The sequence below is a fragment of the Anomalospiza imberbis genome, chromosome 2 (genome assembly GCF_031753505.1).
Source record: "Anomalospiza imberbis isolate Cuckoo-Finch-1a 21T00152 chromosome 2, ASM3175350v1, whole genome shotgun sequence".
NCBI lineage: Eukaryota > Metazoa > Chordata > Aves > Passeriformes > Viduidae > Anomalospiza > Anomalospiza imberbis.
In genome coordinates this window covers 95968210-95990053 of record NC_089682.1, presented here as the reverse complement: position 1 = coordinate 95990053, position 21844 = coordinate 95968210, and the positions used below count along the sequence as shown (strand labels likewise).

The window sequence follows — 21844 nt, the reverse complement described above, 5'->3', positions numbered from 1 at the left end:
CCAATGAAATTCTGAGACAATGAGAAGATACCTGTGTATTTCTATTAGGCAGTAGTATGTCAAAGAAGGTACTCTTTGGGTGGCGTGCAGTACGTGACCTTCTTGGAACAAGTAATTTGAACAAATAAAGTAACACAGTTTTGAGTTAGACTTAACTGCAAAGTTTTCAAAGTTGTCAGATATTATACATAAAGGTATTGTAGAGGAGCAAGGTCTATGCCAGGTTTCACTGATCCAATGTAGATGGAAAAAAGCATCAACAGCTGAAGAGGCTGTTGACCACATCAGGCTTTAATTCATTAATTTATTCTAGATGGATCTTTTCATGAGAATTTCCCCCAGTGTTATTATTTCCCTGTTGAAAACAACCATTGATTTTCTCCTTTGTGCGTGTACACTTTTGGGTTAGAAACAAAGTTGAGAATATGCTTTTATGAAGTTCTCAACTCAAAATTAATGTAGTGATAAAGAATTAAGCGTTATTCCACTGTATCCTTGAACAGGTAACCTGATGTAATAGTTTTTAAATACACACCTGTTTTTTCTTGTCTGTAAGGGATGGGAAGATTATTAGATAATCATATTGTTCCTTTTTCTTTTCAGGCCATTAAAAAAAATCTGACAGCTTTATGGCGCAATTAGGTTAGAAGTGTATTTTTTAATCCTTAATATCCTGTTTTTCAGAATGCGACTTCCTTTACATTCAACAAAAAAATAACTAGTCACATTTTACAAACATAAGGTAAAATCATTATATTCCTTCTCGTGATTGTCAGTGATTTAGGAAGAGCACATTTAACACTTAACTAGCTGAGGTAACAACAGAAGGATGGAGATTTTTTTAAACTTCATTTTAATAAAGCCTTAAGTGGCTTTCATGGAGTTAACAATTTTTGACAAATCATCAGAAATTGAAAAGTGTTTTGATTTTTTTTAAGTGCTAAACTATTGATCTTATGCCCTCCTTGCAGAGTTTGAATTGACCATGTGCTAACTTGAAATTCAAGTTGGTAAACTTCTATCTGTTAATTTGATGGTTTCAAGAAAAACACCACAGCTAAACTAATAAAAATACTTATTTCCTATTCTTCCTTAGTATCTCGCAGGCTCAAATGTTTGTGTCCTTTTAAGGTGTGTGGTAAAATTGAAAGCAATATTTCATATTCATAGTTCCTTTGTGGATTTTTATCCATGTATGCTTTGCACTGAACTGCTGTCCTCACTTCTTAGGCAAATCTACCTTGAATTTTTGGACTTTGTTTGACTTTATAGATTTGGAACAAGATCTGAAAACAAAATGAATGCATGCTTGAACTTTCTTTATTTTTAAAGCTTTGTACAACTCTAGACTGATTTGTATTGATAATCCTTCTGTAGAGTAAGGAAGTATTATGTCCAACTAATGGGTAAAGGAATAAAATTAAAAATTTCTGATAATCTCAGAATTAAAACTCAAGGGCCTCTAATTTCTTCTTCTGATGGTATTTTTAACTAAAAGGCTGAACAAAGCAATTCAGATATTATTCAGATACTTTCTTTCAGTGTCTCTTCAGATTCTTCTTGCTACCACCTAAGGATTTCCATAGAAGGTATGCTTGGCACATGTGATTAAGCATAGGTCTTGTAGGTGTGGGGTTATGATCTTTTTGGATCTAATTTGCTACTAACGGAAGATAAATGATAAGAAAATGACAAACAGGAGACTCAGGCTATCAGCAGTCTGACCAAGCAACTGACCTAGGGGCATTTCTAAAGCTGCCAAAATAAGTGTTCATATAATCTGTCAAAAAGCACAGTCTTACTATTGGATAAAATATCTTCCATAATTTGCATCTGGGCATTTTATATGAGCATATAGGATGAGAAAAAGAAAGTTAATACAAGGTGAAGTGCACTGTGTTAATGGCGTTCTGCAGATATAATTGCTTCTGTGTATACTTGTGTGAAACACTCTGTTAGTGGAGGACTGATTTGGGGAGACATGGCACAAAGGTAGGAGCTTTGAAATGGACTAAAGTTTATTTTTTGTTTATATGGTAGCTTGAAGTAAAAATATCTCTTCTATAAAAAACTCTAAGATTAAGGTGAGCTGATGCTGCAATTGGATGCAAAAAATATTTGATCCTCTTGATAAAATTGATATTTCATAGAATCACAAAACGGTTTGTGTTGAAGCAGATCTTAGAGATCACCTAGTTCCAGCCCCTCTGCCATGGACAGGGACACCTCCCACTAGACCAGGTTACTCAGAGCCTTATGCATCCTGGCCTTGAGCACTTCCAGGGATGGAACATCCACAACTTCTCTGGGCAATCTGTTCCATAACGCTCACAGTTTAGAATTTCTTCCTAATACCTAATTTAAGCCTACCCTCTTTAGCTTAATGCCATTAACCCCTGTTGTATCACTACACGCCCTTGTAAAAGGTCCCGCTCTGGCTCTCTTGTAGCCCCTTTAGTTACTGGAAGGTGCTGTAATGTCTCCCTGGAGTCTTCTCCAGGCTGAACAGCTCCAGCTCTCTCAGCCAGTCTTCATAGGAGGGGTGCTCCAGCTCTCTGATTGTCTTCATGACCCCTCTGTAGACTCAGTCCAGCAGGTCCATGTCCTTCTTATGTTGTGGGCCCCACAGTGCTCCAGCTGGGGCCCCACAAGAACCCAGTAGGAGTGGGGAATCACCTCCCTCAACCTTCTGGCCATGCTTCATTTGATGCAGCCCAGGATACAATTGGATTTTTGGCAATCTGTTAGCTTGGTGAGGAATGTCAGCTATTCATTTAGGAGATTGGAAATATGAATCCATCCAAAATTCCTGTATATCATCAACATTGTAGGAGGCAATCTTTTTTCCATGCACTGAAGCCATTTTATAACTAATTTTATATTTCATGCTCTTTGGTATGAGGAATATCAATCACTTATGCTTGAATAGTAGCAGTTTCCAGTGAAAGTAGAACATTTACTAATATTCACAGAAGTTTTCCCATAATGTAAGCTTTCTTAGGAAAAAACATGAGAATGGAAAAAGCTGTTTCTAAGTATTTTTCTTCAAAAACATGGTCAATTGAGACAACACTATACTGCCTCTTTTGAAATGTGTTAGCTGTAGTTGAGAGGGGCAGGATGTCAACAGCAAAGAAAGAAAAATGTAAATACAACTGCATTTATGCACAGAGATTTGATCATGGTATTACCTGGTGCATATATGAATGTCTCTGTAGACGATATGCCATTCTTATTAAATATTGTTACTGGAAGGAGAGAATCATGTTGATTCATCTGCTTTTATTACATGAAACCTCACTGTATACAGATATATATATATATTATATATATATACATATAAATATGGTTAATATGCAGCTTAGATGAAATACAGTCCTCCTGTGGCCTGTTATTGCCATAGAAAATCTGTTTCAATAGATGGTGTAATTATTCTTTTTCAAGCCTGGCAAAGAAATACAACATGTGACTAATACAACCAGTTAGAGAGCAGAGCAAAGAGAATTCTAGAAATGTCTCATAAACTTCTTAAGGCACTGGCAGAAAAAAATTTCCTTAATGTTATGGGCTGTTAGTACATCACAGAATTAAATCTAACAATAGGTCTGCATCCTTTCAAAGGCAATTCATGTGTTTTAGCATGTCTTAAGTAATGATTAAGAATTCAATTTTAAAGACACTCAGAAATTTAATATAAGAAATTGCACCAAATCCACTCATTTTCATTCCTGTAAATTTTATGCATACCATAGACATGTTTTCAGAGCTAATATATTCTTCATTTGGGAAATGTCTACCAGTTCTTTGGGTTATACAGTGACAAATATTGATTATAATCAATGTTTTATACTTGCAGTCTTATTATTAGTTATTTGTATGTCTTCCAAAGTGACTGCAAGTCAACATTAGTGTCAAATTACTAGAACGATGTTCTGATTTCTAAGATAAAGTAACAGTAGTGATCCTGTTCCATTTTTTTTTAAATTTTTCATACTATAAATTTTAGTCTAGAAGTCATTATGTTGAAGACCACTAATATCTAGAAAATACAAAGAAATACACGTACACTATATGGGCTATGTATTTTTTTTTTTTGTTGAAGAATAAACTCATTTGGAATGTTGATACTTTCATTGTTATGTATTGCGGTTGCATCTTGTAGTCAATTAAAGTTAGATTACTTGTAGTTGGGATAAAAATAGTGAGTTATTATCCAGATACTAATTAAATTTTTGCCAGTTATTTCTATTACTCACTCTCTGCTAAATGTGCAGTCCCTCTTGACAATCTGAATGTCAGGTAAGTTAAAAACTTTGAATTTAGCAATGATCAGAAAGAAGGTCAGAACCTAGAGGGAGGAGAAATTAGAAAGCACACATCCCATTTTGCACTTGTGCAAGTGTTTAGAAGGTGGAGAAAAGTGATTTCCAGTAACAGATAGATTTATGAAAATCCAAATCTGTTGATATCCTGTTCATTAATGGATGAAGAAAAGATAATTGAATTATCTGCTGCAAATTATAGTCTAGTTCTCCCCACAAAATGTGAAATTTTTGAAATAACTGTTGTCATCACATTTTTTCTTTTTGTGGACACTACCAAGTTGAGAGGATCACGGTAACATAAGACTTTTTCTTTCATAAATTATATTGCTAGCAATGAACATATAAAGTCTCCTTTGTATAGCATATCATGAGGATTTCTCAGATTTCTGCCAAAGAGAATGTTTGGGCTCTCTTATGCTTGCTTATTAATGATCTTTGAATATTTATTCTTAATGTGTTAGACAGTGGTGCCAATCAGTTGTCGGCTTCAAAGAATATGCCTTTCAGAAGCAATACATATGATCATATATGTAAATCTGAATTTACAAATGTCTGCAGGTCTTCATAATATAGAACTGCAATTGTGCCAATATGGCAGGAACTGTAGAAATGCTACTGCATGTTTATTTTTGTATTACAATCAAGTACAGTAATAATGTATCCATTATTAATACCACACTTTCCTTTTAATATCAGTAACAGTCTTCAGGTGTTTACTTTTTGTGTAGCAGACAATTCTGAGGTACCAAAGTTAAGTATTTTGTTGAATGAAGTTCAGTATTCACTGAACACTCTGGGTGTGAGAACTCCCTTGATTTGGGGTGATAATTTGGCCTTAGAATAAAAAATTAAAAAAAAAAAAAGTAATTACTATGTTTGGAAAAGACCTCCAAGATCATCAAGTCCAAATTTTGACAAACACTACCATGGCCACTAAACTATATCAAAAAGTGCCACATCTGCTCACTTTTTGAACACTTCCAGGGATGTTGACTCCACCATTTGCCTGGAGAGCCTGTCCCAGTGCTTAACCAATCTTTCAGTGAATAAATTTGTCCTAATATCCATGCTTTGATGAAGTGGTGGGACACAACACAAGTGCACATCGTGCCCCTGTTGTGCCATAGTTTGTATTGGGAAGGGATACCTTGTCTTCAAATGTGAAGTGCCACCCAAAAACATTCATCTAATGCTTTGGTCAGCACCCAGGGTGCTACCAGTGGGATTTAGTGTTCTGTTACCTTGTGCAACATATAGAGAATAAAGGTGAGAGAGCACTGTCTGTGACAATTGACTGCCTTTTCATCTGAAAAAAGGACTACACTGTGTTACCTGTGAGTCATTATCACAGCTACTTTGTACAGTATCACAGTTCTGCATCACAGTACAAACTCTGCTATCACTGTGCTGTAACAGTACATTTAGCCCCATGCCTTGCCTCTGGCACAGAGTAATGCATAATGGATCTGACGAAACTTAAAAAAGAAAGAAAAAGAAAAAGAGAAAAAAAAAAAGAGCCCCAAAGCCACAGTGCAGCTCTTGAAGTAACCAACACTTCTACTGAATAAAAGAGTGAAGAAGGAGAGAGGACTCTCCTGACCCTTACAGGTGAATTCTTTACATTCAGAAATGTGAAAATTCTCTTACTCAACTTGCTGTGTTAAAACAAGGGTATGTATGTCTTGAAATAACCAGTGAATTTCTGGGACTTTTCCCCACTGTTATAAACTTCTGTCTTTCTAATGCTTGGCACAACCTGCTATGCACACTGCAAATAGAGAGAGATAGTCAGAAAACAGTTATAGAATTTGTTAATGTATATTGTATTATAAAAGTTTCTTTTTAGAGGCAAGAGGATTTAAAACAATCTCTACTTTAAAGCTAAATATGACAAAACAGGATCAAAATTGTTTTAAAAGACATTTTAGGGTTTTTTTATATGCGTAATTTATTTTACCTGTATTAAAGAATAAACCAATGGAAACTTTATTTAAAGTATCTTGAAATAGTAGTTTATATTTTAGACATTTGCTGAAGGTCTACTGCTCTAATCAGCAGCTGTGATACTTCGTCTTAGCTAAAGCCTGTAATTCCTTGCCTTCACTTTTCATGACTAGGAATTATGCTGTTTTCACTTCCTAAGGTTGGCAGGAGCCTGAAATAAGTCTGTAGCTAACTATTCTTGTGCACCAGAAGTGAGAGTCAAATCTTTCTTTCTTGGGGCAAAAGTGTTGCTTGAGGACCAAAGCCATAAAGGCCGCAAAGACTGATTACACATCGTCTGAATATTAGTGGGCTGTTTCTTCAGTGTGTGGACGCTGTGCAGAGAACAGGTCCCTCTGAGAGCACATCCATTCCACCAGAAGGCTATCAAAGCTAAAATTGCACCATTGTGGTCCACAGCTAAAATCTCATTTTATTCTGATCTTGTTCTGGTGCCACAAATACTTACACACATGGATAAGTTAAATGTCACTCACATGATTAGGCTCGTGGACTACAGTGGATCTATGGGAAAGAATTAGGCAGTTCTGTTTGCAAGGCTGAGTTTGGAAGTTGTAGGGAAACACTTCCACGGGGCCATCAGACTGCCTCAGCAGTGCTTAGATATTAGTTTAATCAAAGAACTGTGGGCCATTACCCTGGGATCTGTGTCAAGCTGTGGATTAGGTTTATAAAAAAAAACTACAAAAGCTCCTGCTGGTTGAAAGATTATGAGTATTTAGCTACATTACTGCTGTTACAGGCATGAACATGTCTTTTCAGTATTTTTGAATTATAGCATTGTTACAATTAGTTGTGCCCATCTAGTTATAAATTAGACTAAAGTTCAAGGCTAAGTTTTCTTTTAAATACTACTGGTCTTATTGTTTTTGACTGTGTAACATCAACTGTAATACACTTCTCTAAACTGGTCCCAAAGAGTATGTCAATAAAAGACATTGTCGTTAGTAAAATCTAAGAACATTAAATGAAGAAAATTCACAGAGCACCAATAACCACCAGTAACTGTCATTATGTTAAACCTTTTAATTTCTCCTAACAGCAAGAATAGTATTTTGAGAACATGAGATAATACCCATGAAAAGAAGAAAAGAACTTCTATTTGCAAAAAGTGCAGGGAAGTTGTTCCCATAATAAGTCATTATATTAAAGAAGAGCAATTATTACACTCTAGCAATGCAAATGTGAAATAGAAAAATAGAAAGTCTTTCAGGAACCAACCATCATTGTTAGCATAATATATTGTCAGTATATATATGTTTTGCTTTCCCACATATCTTTCTTTTTTTTTTTTTTTTTTTTAACTGCATGGTATTTGGTTAAAGAGATTGTGGATCAGGATTTGGCACTTGGCACTTAAGGAAAAGTATTTTTTTATATTGTTCAAAGCTGACCTCTGCTTTTAAAAGGCTTGATCTGCACTTTTTCATCTGTTTAGAAGCATACATTTTTGGTTAAGAAATTGAAGACAATCTCTTTGTCTTTTTCCTAAGCTGGGAAGGTTGAGATAAAAAAGAATGCCTGCTTTAAAAGTCACACATGGCTGTAATTTAAGATTTTTTTTACCTCATTGTCCATAACAGTTGAAAGAAACCTTCAATGAAAGTTTATTAACTAGGCCAGTGCCTGAGGCAATAAAGGTTCATTTATTACCAGTTTCTTGGCTGTTTTTCTTCTTCTATTTTTCCGTTAAACTCATAGTGTAAGATAATACTTCACAAAATTAAACCTTTGACCTTCTGTGGAGTTAAGTCGCCTTTGATTAGATAAAGTAACAATTTATGGTCCAGCATGAGGTTGCACATGAAATGAATAATGCAACAGAGTGAATGAGAACTGAGAATCTATTGCTTTTGAAAAGATGACTGTTGTTTAAGAAAGAATGTTCTCTCTTAATTGTATTGTATTGTTGATGTGTGCATTCCAGTAGGATTTTAAATTGTTGCTGAAAACTGCACTATAGCCAGGCAGTTATGCAACATACATTGTTTAATTCTGTCACAATTGCACCAAGCCAGTAATAAATTCACAGATATCAAAACCCCATGAAGCTGTAACAGTTAGTTGTGGTATTTGAAATGCACTTTTTTACTCTTCAGTATGAAGGAATATATCCACTAAAAAGAATAACTTCATGGAATGTAAGTCAATCAGTTTCATAAATGGCAAATATTAGTGAGAAAATAATTCCATTTACACATTTTTAAAGCACTGTTTGACCTGCTAGTGGATCTGTTTTAAAAAAATGCAGTGTTAATAAAACAAAAGTACACTGCTGCTTTCTACATCAATGCTTTATTTCTGCAACTATGTTAATTGTGGAGGCACATCTTAACTAGAAAGATTTTTAGGTTCAAGCCTTGCTGTGGAAATTTAGCTCTTTTGCTTGTTTATCTTAAATGCTGTACCCAGACCTCAAAATTCATATTACAAGTTAGGAGTAGTTACAGGAAAAAGGTCTGATTAGACTGATGAACAACAGATGGTTTTAGCTTCACATATATTGGTTTTCTCCCAGTGCAAGACTGTCAATTTCAGTTTAGTTGCACCAATCTAAACCATGGATGATTTTTTTCTAAGTACTCCTTCTTTAGCAATATTTAAAGTGCATTTTTTCATTAATATGATACCTTTAATAACAGTCCTTTAAGAGATACTAAAAAAATTATCTACATGAGCAGTTTATGCTGAACCACTCTAGCTGATCAATAAAATATAGCTATGGGGATGAGACAAGAATTTTTTTGATTATCCCAAAATAACATGTAATGAAATTTTTAGGGTATACCAATCTTGTTATGTTGGATCAATCCAGACAACTTAGCAGAAATAAGGTTTCTGGATAACTGTGAGATTCCGGACATACATGATGCATAAAGAATTCTTCTGGTGAAACTCAGTATATTTTAGCAGAACATTATGGTGAATTTCTCCTTTCTGCAATCCAGTCTATGTAATCAGACCTCTGTCCTCCTGCAGATTGCTTTCCCCTTCTTGTTTTATGTATCACACGATATAAAACACCCATTAGATCAGAGAGTAAGGTTAGGATCCTATTTCATTTGAAATAACTAGGCAGCAGCATAATAAGCTACCAAAAACTTGTACCTGAACTGCTGAAACCCATGAAACCAGTGCAATAACCTACAGTGATCGGGGTCAGGTCCTAGAAGGTAAACCTGCCTTTCTTTCTGAGGCAGATTGTTTTCAGATTTTAGTAGGAATTTTGCCAAAGTAAGAACCAAAATATGGAATCTGGTATTAAATCAAGAAAGGGCTTGATTTTTTTTCAAGTCAATACCATTGAAATAAAGTAGAAGAAAAAGGATTAAGTATTCATTTGAAATAATGAAAGGAGTTCTTTCAGAATTGAGATGAGATTTGGAACTCCTCCCATGCAGTGAGCAAAGCATTTCTGCAGAATGAACTTTCCAGGAAATAAATGAAATTAAATGTAATACATTGCTGACAGTTGTATTTCGATTTTCTGCCTGTTCTGTGATGACAAAGGTAAAGTTTATTGAAAATGTTGTAAAAGTCCTAAAGAAGGAGCTTGCATAAATGCATACATGTTACTGAATTTTGCAAGTAGCAATAAAAAGGAAAAAAAAATATAGACATATATAAAATAAAATATAAAGGAAGCTAATAGTTGCGTTAAGGAAATTATTGGAATGACTGTTAGGAATTGTTATTATTCTTAGGCATAATTATGTGAAGGAAGTTAAAAGTGAATTAATATCAATTATTTAAATAATTCTGTAATTTGTCCCAGGATGAAGTTTAGGCATGCAATTTAAAAAATGTATGTTTTGAGACATATACAAGGCTGGAGAAGTTCCACTTACAGGTCATTTTCTATTTTGCTTCATAAATAGGGTGTGTTGTAAGCTGCTCACCCCATCAAAACTGAAGGTTTTAAGACCTTTCTCTTAAGGCAGGCAGGCAGGCAATACTATTTGTTGGAAGGCAGAAATCCTGGATGTGATTTAGTGCCCACCAGTAATTCGTATATATTTCGAAAACCTGTCATGATATATGACAGCTCTCTTGGGGACTTTGCTTTTAAAACAGAATTGTTTTCTGAAGATGCTGGGTTTTTTTGTCATTGTTTTCTGTTTTGTTCACTCATTTTTCAGCGTCAGAGACCACACATACTGGGCATACTTCTGGTCTCATTCTCACCCACGAAATTCTGACTTCAGTAGAGTTGCACGGGTGTAAATTAGACTAGGACTTGGCAGGAGAAAGCTTATGATTATATTTGGCAGAGACAGCAGGCTGCAACTTTATTAACATAATTAACAGCTACAAACACACCCAACAGGCCAAAGTAATCTAGTGACAGAAGAAAGAAGGTCTTAGTAAGAAAGGATCCTTCGCGCTCTCTTTTGGTGTTCTGCTTCTTGTTCCTGAGTTCCTACTAAGGCTTGGCGAGCATTCAATTGAGCTGTAATTCAAATTCATATGGCTCCTGCAAGACACCTTGAACAGACTTTTGCTGATGAGTCTGTAGGAACTGTCAGCAATACGGAGATTACTTCAGAAGCGTGATGGTTGAATCGAACTTTACTTTCTGATGTTTTGCTTTTTGAATTAAATTGTTGGACAAGATTAATTGCACACAGTAAGAGATTTAAATGAATGGCTTTATGAAGCATTAAAGTTCTAAGTATGTCACATGGGAAAAAAGCTGTAAGGTTTAAATGAATAAATGTATTTAATGCATAAAATGTCTAGGCTAATTTTTTAATTCCTTTACAAACATATTGAAAAACCATACTTTATTCATCCATCTTAGTTATACTGCTGTGGTTGTGGTAATTTAATATTCCTGCTCTTTGCTAATCTTCTGGTTCAACAGAAGTAAACAATAGGTTTCATAAATTAAAAATACGCTCCTCAGAACATGCTTCTAAAGATAAAAAACAAGGCTGTAAACATTTATGACTGAAACAAACTAGATTGTTCAAATACTGCCATGATGTATCATGTATATCAATATGGCACTGATATCAGTTAGAATGCAAACAAGGTTTTAAATGATGTGCCCCTTCATTTCAGCTGGAGAATCCGCTTTACACCATCTGCCTATCAGATGGTTAGGAACCAGGACTGCGTATTAATGCCACATGTTCGATTTTCATTCTTCTTGTAATGGTTAAATTCATATTGCTAATAGCTGTGCATGAGCACTGTCGATGAAATTTGTGTGACGATGGAGTGATGAGATATTTATAAAGCTGCCTGTCTCACTGCATAATCAGCAGGAAGAATGCCAGACATAAACAACTTACCAATTTCAGAATATTAATGACAACTACCATTGCCTTTAATTCACTGAATATTTTGGCCTGAATACTTTTTAACTGTTCAAATAATATTTGTAAAAAATAAAAAATACCTATGTGGCTTTCCAGTGTGATCCTTATTTCTTTCATTTCAGCTGACTGTAGGTTACATTTGGTTACCTCACTTTTGAAGGTAATATTTCTCTAGTCTAGAGAAGTGTGCACCTTGGAAATTCCTTGTCTACTTATTATAAAAGTAAATTGATATTAAACAATGTTTACATCAAAAGGCTTTTTCAAAGAATACATTTTTAAAAAATCCCAAGTATTTCCCTGGGTATATTCCCATACTGTAACTTTAAAACTTAGTATTTTAAAATACAAATAATGATACATAGTGGTGTATTAACTTCTGCTTATAGTATATTTGTCTGCCTATACTAGTGAGATGAGAAGGATAAGTTGGGCCCTGTGCTGAAGTTCTGGGTTGTACCACACCCCAGTACACCACAGTGCACCAGTGGTTATAAAGCAAGTGGCTCTGATAACTGGCTTTGGGCCTCCCCTGCCACTTGCTTTGCTATATCATCACAGTCAGGTGATAGGAAAAAGCAGCAGTAAACGAGAAACTGTGCTGTAGGCTGGAATTGTTGTGAGGACCAGCTTTAAACTAGAATTCTGAGCACTATTCCTTCCATTTCCCTCCTTACGCTAGTGCTTACATGAGACATGCATTTCAGATTTGTATGGTTTCCATTAACTGCTGTATAACAAACTAATCATTTCAGTCACTTCTGTGACTGTATAAGAGAAGGAAGGAAATTATTAATTTAATTTCTACAGTTTAAATATATTTTTTTTTCTACAAGCATTATCTTGCAAAAATCTTACTGCAGAACTAAGCAATTTGTATTTTAGTTTCTCAGTCCCCATCCAAAGAGATGCACCAAAGCATACTCTTTTTTTGCAAATTTTGTAGCACAAGAGAGTTTTTATTTCAGGAGTTCTGCATCCAGGTCATTATTCCAATGAAAGAAAATAATTGCAGGTGGTGTCACAAGTCCTATGTCCAGCATCTCTTTAGTATGTAATTTACCCCAGTACTTGGAAACTCTCTAAAACTGCTGGTCTAAAAGTGTAGTCACAACCAAAAATTTGGGGCCTGCTGTTGTAGTCATTGAATATAAGGTAGCAGAATATTCCTCCAAAGAATTGTTCTTTAAAAATGCTAGGTTTAGCTTTTCAGGGATGTATACATATATTAAAAAAGGAAGTATAGGTTATTGTGTTGTTTAATGAGCACCGGATGCAAACCAAAGTTCAGAGGTGCACCATCCCTTTTTCTGTGGCCAAATTTAGGGACTGTAACCAAATTTGTATAATGTATGGCTTCATATCCTTCCTCTAAGGTAAAAATATAATTGGAAGCAATCCATGTTATTGTCAATACCTTTTTAAGATCAGAACATGTGCATTTTGTGATAGTAGCAGAAGCTAAAATAAAAGTAAACCCTCATATTTATTCACCTTTGCATTTATTTTTGGCTTTTGGTACATCTTCTTCCTGAAACAGCACTTTTGTAAGGAATATTGATCTGTAATTATCACTTGGTCAGTAATTCTCATTACACTTGGAGGTGTTAGAAGTCAGCCTGTGAGGAGGGTTGAGAGGCTGGAACTGTTTGCTAATCTTTTATGTGGTCATGCAAAGCAATAAGGGAAAACAACCTTCAGTCAAGCAACAATATATTCAAAGGCACCTCTTATGCCATCTCATAGATTTCCTGATGTCTGCTCACCTTCTGCTTTTTCCCTGCTGGAATTTGCCTTCTGTCCCTCCCCATCACTAGCCAAAAACATGGCAAAAGTGAACTTGTTTTCCATGTAAGTAGTCAAAGGAGACAAGAGACCCTGGGAAGCAATGGTGCTAGCAATGTTTACCTCAGCGGCCTGGGATTATTTGCTTATTTGGTCTTCCCTGCTAAATTGCACTCTTCCTATGCTAGACAGCAGTAGAATAGTAAATTGTGGAGTTAGTTCCTCTTGAGATCCATAGGACACTTCACACCTCTCAGAGTAGCTGAAAATCAGACGAGCAGGCACCTTTAAACTAATTACATGGAGGTTTTCAAGCCTTCTCCACATTCAGGGCAAGAATCTTGATTCAAAATGACTGAGGGTCTGTTCTCTTCATGTGGCATCACAGGCTGAGGGCTGAGAGTGCATCAGTGTGTTAAACTTACCTGCTTTATTGCCTTCTCTTTTATTTCTTAGATTTACTTCTCTGTCATTTCCATCTCTGCCCCCTGCATCAGTTGTGCAGGGGAGGCAGCTCTTGGCAGCTCTTGTGAGGTTTTGACACTGGCTTCTCTCTGCTGCCACCCAGGCTGGGCCACAGGGATCTGGGTGGGCAGCAGCAGGGCTTGGGGACCACAGAATTACCCTGCCTCAGGGAAGAGGGCAAAAACTGGTGCTTGTGACTTTGATTAAAGGCTGCATATAATTTTGAGTTTTGAAGGCAGCTGGAGAACTGGACCAGTGCTCCAATTGCTCTTGACAAAGAGAAATTTTCCTGGGTTTGTAGAACATTCTTGTAAATGGCTGGATGGCAGAAACTTGGTTGGTAGGAGGAGCACTTGAGTTGCCCATAAGTGGCTTTGGGATTGGTATTAAATGGGTTAATACTTCCTCTTCTCATTGATAAATACTTTAATGCTTTCAAATCTGGGGAGAGCAGAATAATGTTCTGCATTATTTTTTCTAGAAATGCTTCCTAGAAAAACTACATCTCCTTGCTATTATGTATGAAATGAAAAACGCCTGAGTTCTATAATCTGTTACTCATAAACAGAAATTATAGACCTGTTATTTCTGTTTTCTTTAGCATGTCTAAAATTAAAGATCTAATGGGAACTTTTTCCTAAGTATGGTTATGTGCATATTCACCTATTCATAGTCGGACATTCAGGACACCATTTTGAAGCTAAATTAGATTTTTGACTGGATGTATTTGTAGCTGCATCTGGTTGTGATTTCATTATGAATGCACTTAATAGGCAACAAGTTAAAGTTTAGATGAATGTATATGAGTAATTATCTAAATATGATGTGAAACATTTTACTTGAAAAAGTTGATAGTTTTCAAAACCAGCAAGAGAAATAATACTCTGCAGTGCTCTCTGTTCTTATGTAACAAGCATGAAGGAATAATAACAGTCCCTACAATAATGGAGACTCACAGAATAATGAATATTAAATTTTTTTCATACTTCTTTGCAGGTCTGACAGCAGCAGCTGCAGCAGCAGCAGCTGCCACCAATGCTGCCATAGCAGAAGCAATGAAAGTGAAAAAAATCAAATTGGAAGCTATGTCCAACTATCATGCAAATAATAACCAGCATGGAGCAGACTCTGAAAATGGAGATCTGAATTCAAGTGTTGGTAAGTTTCAGACATAGAGTTATTGTATGTCCATAATACTGAGATATTTTATTAAAATGGTGATCTTTCTGAACTTCCTTCTGAAGTCCTTGATTTGGTGTAAAAAGTTGCATATTTGTTTTCCTTTTCTTAATGTTTTTAGTTTTATTTTGTATCTGGCCTTTACACCAGCGTTCAGTGTTGTTGTTACTATTACAAAAACATTCTTTTCTTCACAGGCTACTTTTGCAGACTCCAGTTAATATTTTCCATGAAAGAAAGTGGTTTGATTGCTTAGAGTTCATTTTTCAAAGTACAGGTGGAGTGACAGATGATGGTGTCAAAGTGAAATTTAACAATGTCTCCTGCTCAGTGTGCTGGGTATTGACTTTAGGTAATTCAGAACACAAGCTTGAAAGCAAAATATTTCATACTTTCATGTGCCCTGTGACAAAAGGAAAACATACATACACAATAAATTCTGCCAAGCTCTGCAGTTCCTATCATATTTTATTTTAATAAACACGTTCTTAAAATGTAGTTAACATTTTTTTCCATTTCTTAAGCAGCCATCAGCAACTCTTGTTGTTTTTCAGAAAAGAATTGTTTCAGTATACTTTATTCATTTGTTTGGACAATTTGTTTTGCTAAAGCATACTTCAAAGCTAGGATAACTTTTGTTGTTGTTGATTAAATCTTTAATCATCTGTGTGTGTCTGCTGTAAAATGTTTTGTTATGCCATTTCATTGTATTGGATCCTTTTATCATGTTGAGACAGTATTAACTCAGCAACAGAAATTCAATGACAAGAGGTACATTCAGAAGACTGCAGGGAAGATTGGTGTATACTGGAATAAAATGGCCTCAGATAGGCTTTTTGTTTTTATTTTGGCCCTTTGTCTAGATTTTTTTTAAATCTTCCAAATGCATTTGGAATTAATCTTAGAGGGTACATACTAGACTTAGCATAAATAAATACATGTTTGTGAACAGTGTTTCTGTACAGTTCAGTAGGCATCGGTAGGGTATTATTTAGAAATAATTTGAATTGCAGTTCAAAGAACAGGTTTGCTTGGGTACATACTACTGTAAATAGCAACAATATGTAAGCATTACTGAATAAGGAGATTATATGATTGGTTTTGTTTTCCTTTTAAATAAAGGCTTTAAAAATACCTCTATGATGGTGAAGAAAATAGTCTTAAATTACTGAGATACCAATATATGCAGTTACTCTAATATAAGAGTAAAGATTGTTCTCTTGGAGAGAAAACAAGAGAGGGTAGAGAGCAGGTGTCTTTGAAATCTGGGAGGAGGAGATAGGTACAAATGAAGTGGAAGGACCAGTTGGCCTCTAGCACACTGGGAGAAAAGTGAAGTAATGAGAAAGGGTGAAAAGTGTAAATACAAGCCGAGGAGATAAAGAGTGTGTACTAGAACTAGAAGCTAATTTAGATTTTCAGGCTTAGATTAATCCATTATGTGAAATAAAAAGTTCAAATACTGGTTTGTGGAGCTGCTATTCTGCTTGGCAGTTCTATTTATAAACCACATGTGCATCCATGGGGATGGAAAAGTTAACAGGTAATCAGCATCTAAACCACGCAGAGTATTTGTAGAAGAGTGGATAGAAGGAATAGCTGAACTTCCTCTGATTAAAAAGAAAAATATCTATTTTGAAATCCTTATTTTAGACATAATTTTGATAACTAATATGCTCTTAAACAGCCTAATAATTTTCCCTATTTAAGAAAATACATTCTAGCTATTTTAATAGGGCAAACTTAGTGAAGCAAGATTATTTATTGTCATTGTCAAAATTTCCTCTCAGCCCCTTAACTTACATGCTAGCTTCAGTTAATTTCCCAATTTAACTGAATGAAGAATTGAGTTAATTTTGTTCAGAAAAAAATAGCTCTTCTGAGTAGAGTGAATAGCTTTCCAGTTGTCTCCATTCCATGAGGAATGGCTCTGAAAATACAGTTTTCTTGTCTGTGCATCTTGTCTTGAGCTGCACCCTTCATACAGAGGATTTCTCAAGAACAATTTGTTTTATTTATTTTCTTTTATAGTGAACCCTATCTAGTGTCCAGTGTTGGTCATGAATATGGAATCAGAGAAGTGACTCCTGCTGCTACTAATGTCAGGGTATTATTAGGTTCATGAAGAGTTAAGTTCTTTGTTTATTAGTTACATTTTTGAAAATTAGCACACTGTATTATCTTGACAAGAACTCATATTTCAAAGGTGTTGCTTGTAGTAGGTACGTACACTTTCTTCTCCTGCATTTTTTCAGGAGTGTGTTTATTTATGTATTTTCAAATAAATATTATCAAGTCCATATACAATTAATGTTTTAAATTATAGCTTGCTAGGGAAGAATATGAAATACTACATTACTGAATGCCAACAGGAGGAAAGAATAAAAGAAAAGAAGACAACCTGATTTTAGTTTACATTTTAAATTAGCTTTTGTGCCTGACCAAACTGAAAAGGAACAAATGATCTAACCAGGCTAAAAGCTGAACTGATTCATCCTAGCCCATATGTAGCAGGAATTATGGTGGGCATGGATTGAGCATCCTGAGCTCCAATGCCTACATAAAGGCAGATAAATAAAATAAGGGCCCTTATTGTATCGACATGTCAGTTTTACTTCTGAATTGTATTGCTTTTTGGTTTTAATCAAATGCTTAATGTGAATTACAGAAGTAATTCTTGTAGTCAAATGTTGTATAATTATATAGAGCACTACACAAATTTATGAACTTGGTCCTTTGAAGCAATGGCCAAAAGGTCAGTGAATGGAGGGAGTTAAAGGGAGCCAATGATACTAATAAGTAATTATTTTATATCTCTCTGTTTTGCTGGTAACCTTGAGCTTGCATCCTCCCACCAGAATTATCATTTTAGAAGTGGGGAAAAAAAAAGAAATTACAGAGGAATCAGAGTGAGGTATTAGCACACTGAGTAAAATATATGGCTGCAACGCCTTTCTCCCCCATCCACAATCAATTGGATTCTTTTAGTTTAATATTTACTTGCTAAGATGAGATGCTCGTCTGCATGGTGATAAACAGTCTGCTACTGGCATCTGAAGGTGACCTGTCAGTTCATATGGACAAATCTCCTGCTTACTGAAATGTACAAAATAAATCATTAAAGCAGGCAGGTGCTCATTCCCAGATTTAAATCACCATAGATTTATGATTTGAATTAATGCTTCATTTGGTCATAGAAATAGATGCTGAGACAAATGATATGCAGTGGTTTGGGCTTCCATACTGTAGCCATCCTAATATTGATTACTGAGATGTCTTTGCAATCTCTTGTTTATATCAAGCACTGTCTTGTGACAGCTTGGCTGATATGAGCTACATTGCAGATAAGAAGGAAAAATGTCCCAGGTTCTTTTTAGTGGCAATCTTACATACAACATGCAGGGTAGATAAATTATTGGGGTTTTGTTTAAAAAAATGAATTCCGTAGGGCAGCAAAGGAAAAAGAAAGATTATGCTGTGTGTTGGGGATTTTTTTTTTTTGTTGGATTTGGTGGTTTGTATTTTGGTGGTGTTTTTTTGTTTTGTTTTTTTTTTTTTTTTGGTTTGGTTTTTTAAATTAATTGCAGAATGAAAAGATAGTGTCAAGGTCAGATTTTAAATTTCACTGATGAGTTTCTACTCTTTGTCATATTAACATCTTAGTGTGATATTAGGATCAGTTGTATGTTTACCATCTGATGGTCTGAAGCAATGGATAGGTAAAGCAGCTCAATCATTTCCTCGCTGCTTAAGTACTTACTGCCCTGCTGTCCTACTTCATTAACCTGCAGTAGCAAAAGATAAAAGCCTTTGAAAATAAATACCTTTTAAAAGCTATTTTTGTGAGCTAGAGTTTGCTATCTATAACTTGGTAGGAAGTGAAGAACAGTCCGTATACTTTTGCTTCCCGAACATTTTATATAATGAAAACACTATGCATATACTTTAGGGAATACTCAAAGGATTTGTTAAGACCTTTGCCACTTGCTAAAATATGACTCATAAAACTTGTAAACAACTATCAACAATAGTAAATTACTTGCTTAGTAGGAAATGAGTTCATATCTATTCAAAATGTGATCTCAAAACAGATGTCCCAAGAAAATGTCATTGTTTAAACAACATTCATACAAAAAAAATTGCTATTATTTCTTTAAGGAAGTGAAGCAATCATGAAGACTTTGGTGTTCTTAATTTCTAAACACAGTTAGGAAATACAAGGCAACATTTTACACTTGACTAGCATGTTAATCCATAAACAACCACAAAATATGTTGAAAATTAAGAGATTTTCTTGGCATGTTTGGTTTCCTCTTCATCTGCATTACTTTGCAATATTTAAAATTATGAGACAAATACAAGGCTTCCTGTGATGTGTTGTTCAAAAGTAATGTTTGCTTGTATACAATTCTTTTTTTTTTTTTTTTTTCATCTAGAATCAGAGATAAAATGATTTAGGTGAAATTATTTTTCTCCGGTGACCTTGCCCAATAATAGAACAGTACAAAATGCAGTAATTTCCTTTTTCTAAACACACGTGTCTATTTTAAGGGAAAGAAATACTTTTATGGTTTCAGGAAAAAGTCTTGGAGACCTTGAAAAAGCAAATAAAGGGAAACAGAAAATGCAGGCCACTGAGCACAGCTCTGCAGTTGCACATCTGATTCTCTGCCTTGGCAATGTTAATGAACCTCAAATCCTCCCTATAATTAGATGAGGGAATTGCTTATATTTTCAAACAGATGATGCTGCTGTAATGAAACGATTGGAAACGATTGACAGGGAACTTAAAAGTGTCTACAGTAGTCATTTAGTTTCCGGGTTTGGGTTTGGGTTTTTTTCCTTTTTTTTTTTTTTTTTTTTTTTTTTTATGTAAGAGAAGATTGGCTGTAGATACAGGTCCTGGGAGAGGTAGTAATTTACACAGAATGCTATGACAGGTGTCTTTGTATAGCATGGAAATAAAATGAAAGACAGAGGAATGATGGGCAGGCATGGCAATTTTTTGGGAGGGGGTGTCCTGTGCTTATTCTGCCTGGGTTTTTTAAAAGGGGCCGAGACTCAAGAGATGGATCCGGATTGAGTGCACAGCTGTAACTGCTGATGAGCTAATTGCTCCTTATCTCTCAGCCCCATTCATCTTCATTTTTTACCAATTACTGAGAATTATCTGTGTTCTCAGTTGGATATGAGAGTTAATCCTTTTTGGTTAAGCTGGCAGTACTGTGAGCAGATTCCAAATCATAGGGTGAAAAAGCCAGAGCAAGCTTGTACTCAAACTCTCACTAGTTCAATGACAGTATCACTAGTTCATAAGAATTTTTCTATTGTTTAACAGATAAAACACTGTTTTTTTTTTTTTTTTTACTTTTATACTATTGTTAATATGTATTTTTCTCTTAGTGTAAACTGAATGCGTATATCCCTAGGTGGATGTGTTCCCTTTCTAAAAATATTGCAAAAATGGAAATAAGATAAACATTAAGTTTAGACCAGAAGAATTCTTTGCAGAATGTCAGTGTTTATTGTATGATACATAGCACTTCTTTTAATGACAAGACTGTGCATGCAACTTTGACATCGTGGGACATAAGAGAAATACTTGTCATTGACAGATATCTACTTTTGTAAATTTGTTTGAGATCTGTAGGTGAAAAGTGCTGTCTAGGTGCTTGCAAAAGCATAATCATACAGCCTTAAGGACAAATGTGCTATGTGGAGCACGTCGTATTTCAAGCTAAAGGGATGCTTTCATAAAACTGTGCTCTGGGAACACACAGAACACCAGAAACAGATCATTTAGTTATAATCAGGTCACTAAGCTTTTTTCCTAGAATTTTGCTTGTCATGGGAAAAGAAATCTTGCATCTTATAGCTAAAATGTAATGTTTGTCTGTCAACCAGGAATATAATTTCTCCATATCTGCTTCCCTAGACTTTAATTGTGATAGTTAAATTTGCTAAACAAGGCAATGAACTGGTTGTTATGATCCAAGCACCAGTTAGTAAATTGGGAGAATTATTAGCAAAGATTCAGCATTTCATGTTGGAAGGTAAGTTGTGCTATAACAGTTCCCTCATCTAGATTAAATCTTCACTGTGAAGTTCAGTGAAACAAATGCAGACATTTGCATCTGAGTCACCTTAGACTCAACAGACAGCAATAGGCAGCTGTAGAGGTGATCCATCTCATCCAAAAGTAGATGGCAAAAGTAGATCAGATAAATTGCACCTTACAAGTGCTTAGTCATGCAACTACTGAGTTGTAGTTACATAAAGGAAGTTAAATGAATGGATCTCACTCTCAATGCATGAAATTAATATTTTCTGGAATAAAAATTGGAGATTTGAAGGTGGTAACAGGTCTTTTTCAAGACAGTGATATAGTCATGGCAAAACAGTGCTTGAAGCACAGTGAAATAGAAAAGAAAAAGAAATTAATTTACTCTTCAGAAACAGCAGGTGAGAAGTTTAGCTATTCTCACCAAAAAACTATTTAGATATAAATATACTCACAAGTTTTTCTGATTGTATGAGTATATTGCTTCTGAAAAGAGTGATTTTACCTACATGAAGCATACTAGAGAGCAGGCTTCTAAAACTGCAGAAGCAAAAGCTTCCAGTGTTACATTTGTGCTTTGGGCTTGTTATGAAGCTGTATTGAGTTCAGGGAAAAATCTAAATTAATAAGTATATCTTGTCAGCAAGATAAAGAAAAAAAAGCTATTTATATTTTTTGATCACATTTACTTTATTTCCTGT

General features: G+C 35.1%; 1 protein-coding gene across 6 annotated transcripts in view; it reads left to right on the top strand.

The window, feature by feature from the left end:
• DACH1 (dachshund family transcription factor 1) overlaps positions 1-21844 on the top strand; it is a 356490-nt gene that overhangs the window by 171255 nt on the left and 163391 nt on the right. For all 6 annotated transcript variants that reach the window (XM_068182306.1, XM_068182304.1, XM_068182308.1 and 3 more), the window contains exon 3: positions 14900-15061. In XM_068182306.1, coding sequence (XP_068038407.1) covers positions 14900-15061 — 162 coding nt within the window. The remainder of the gene's footprint in view (positions 1-14899; positions 15062-21844) is intronic.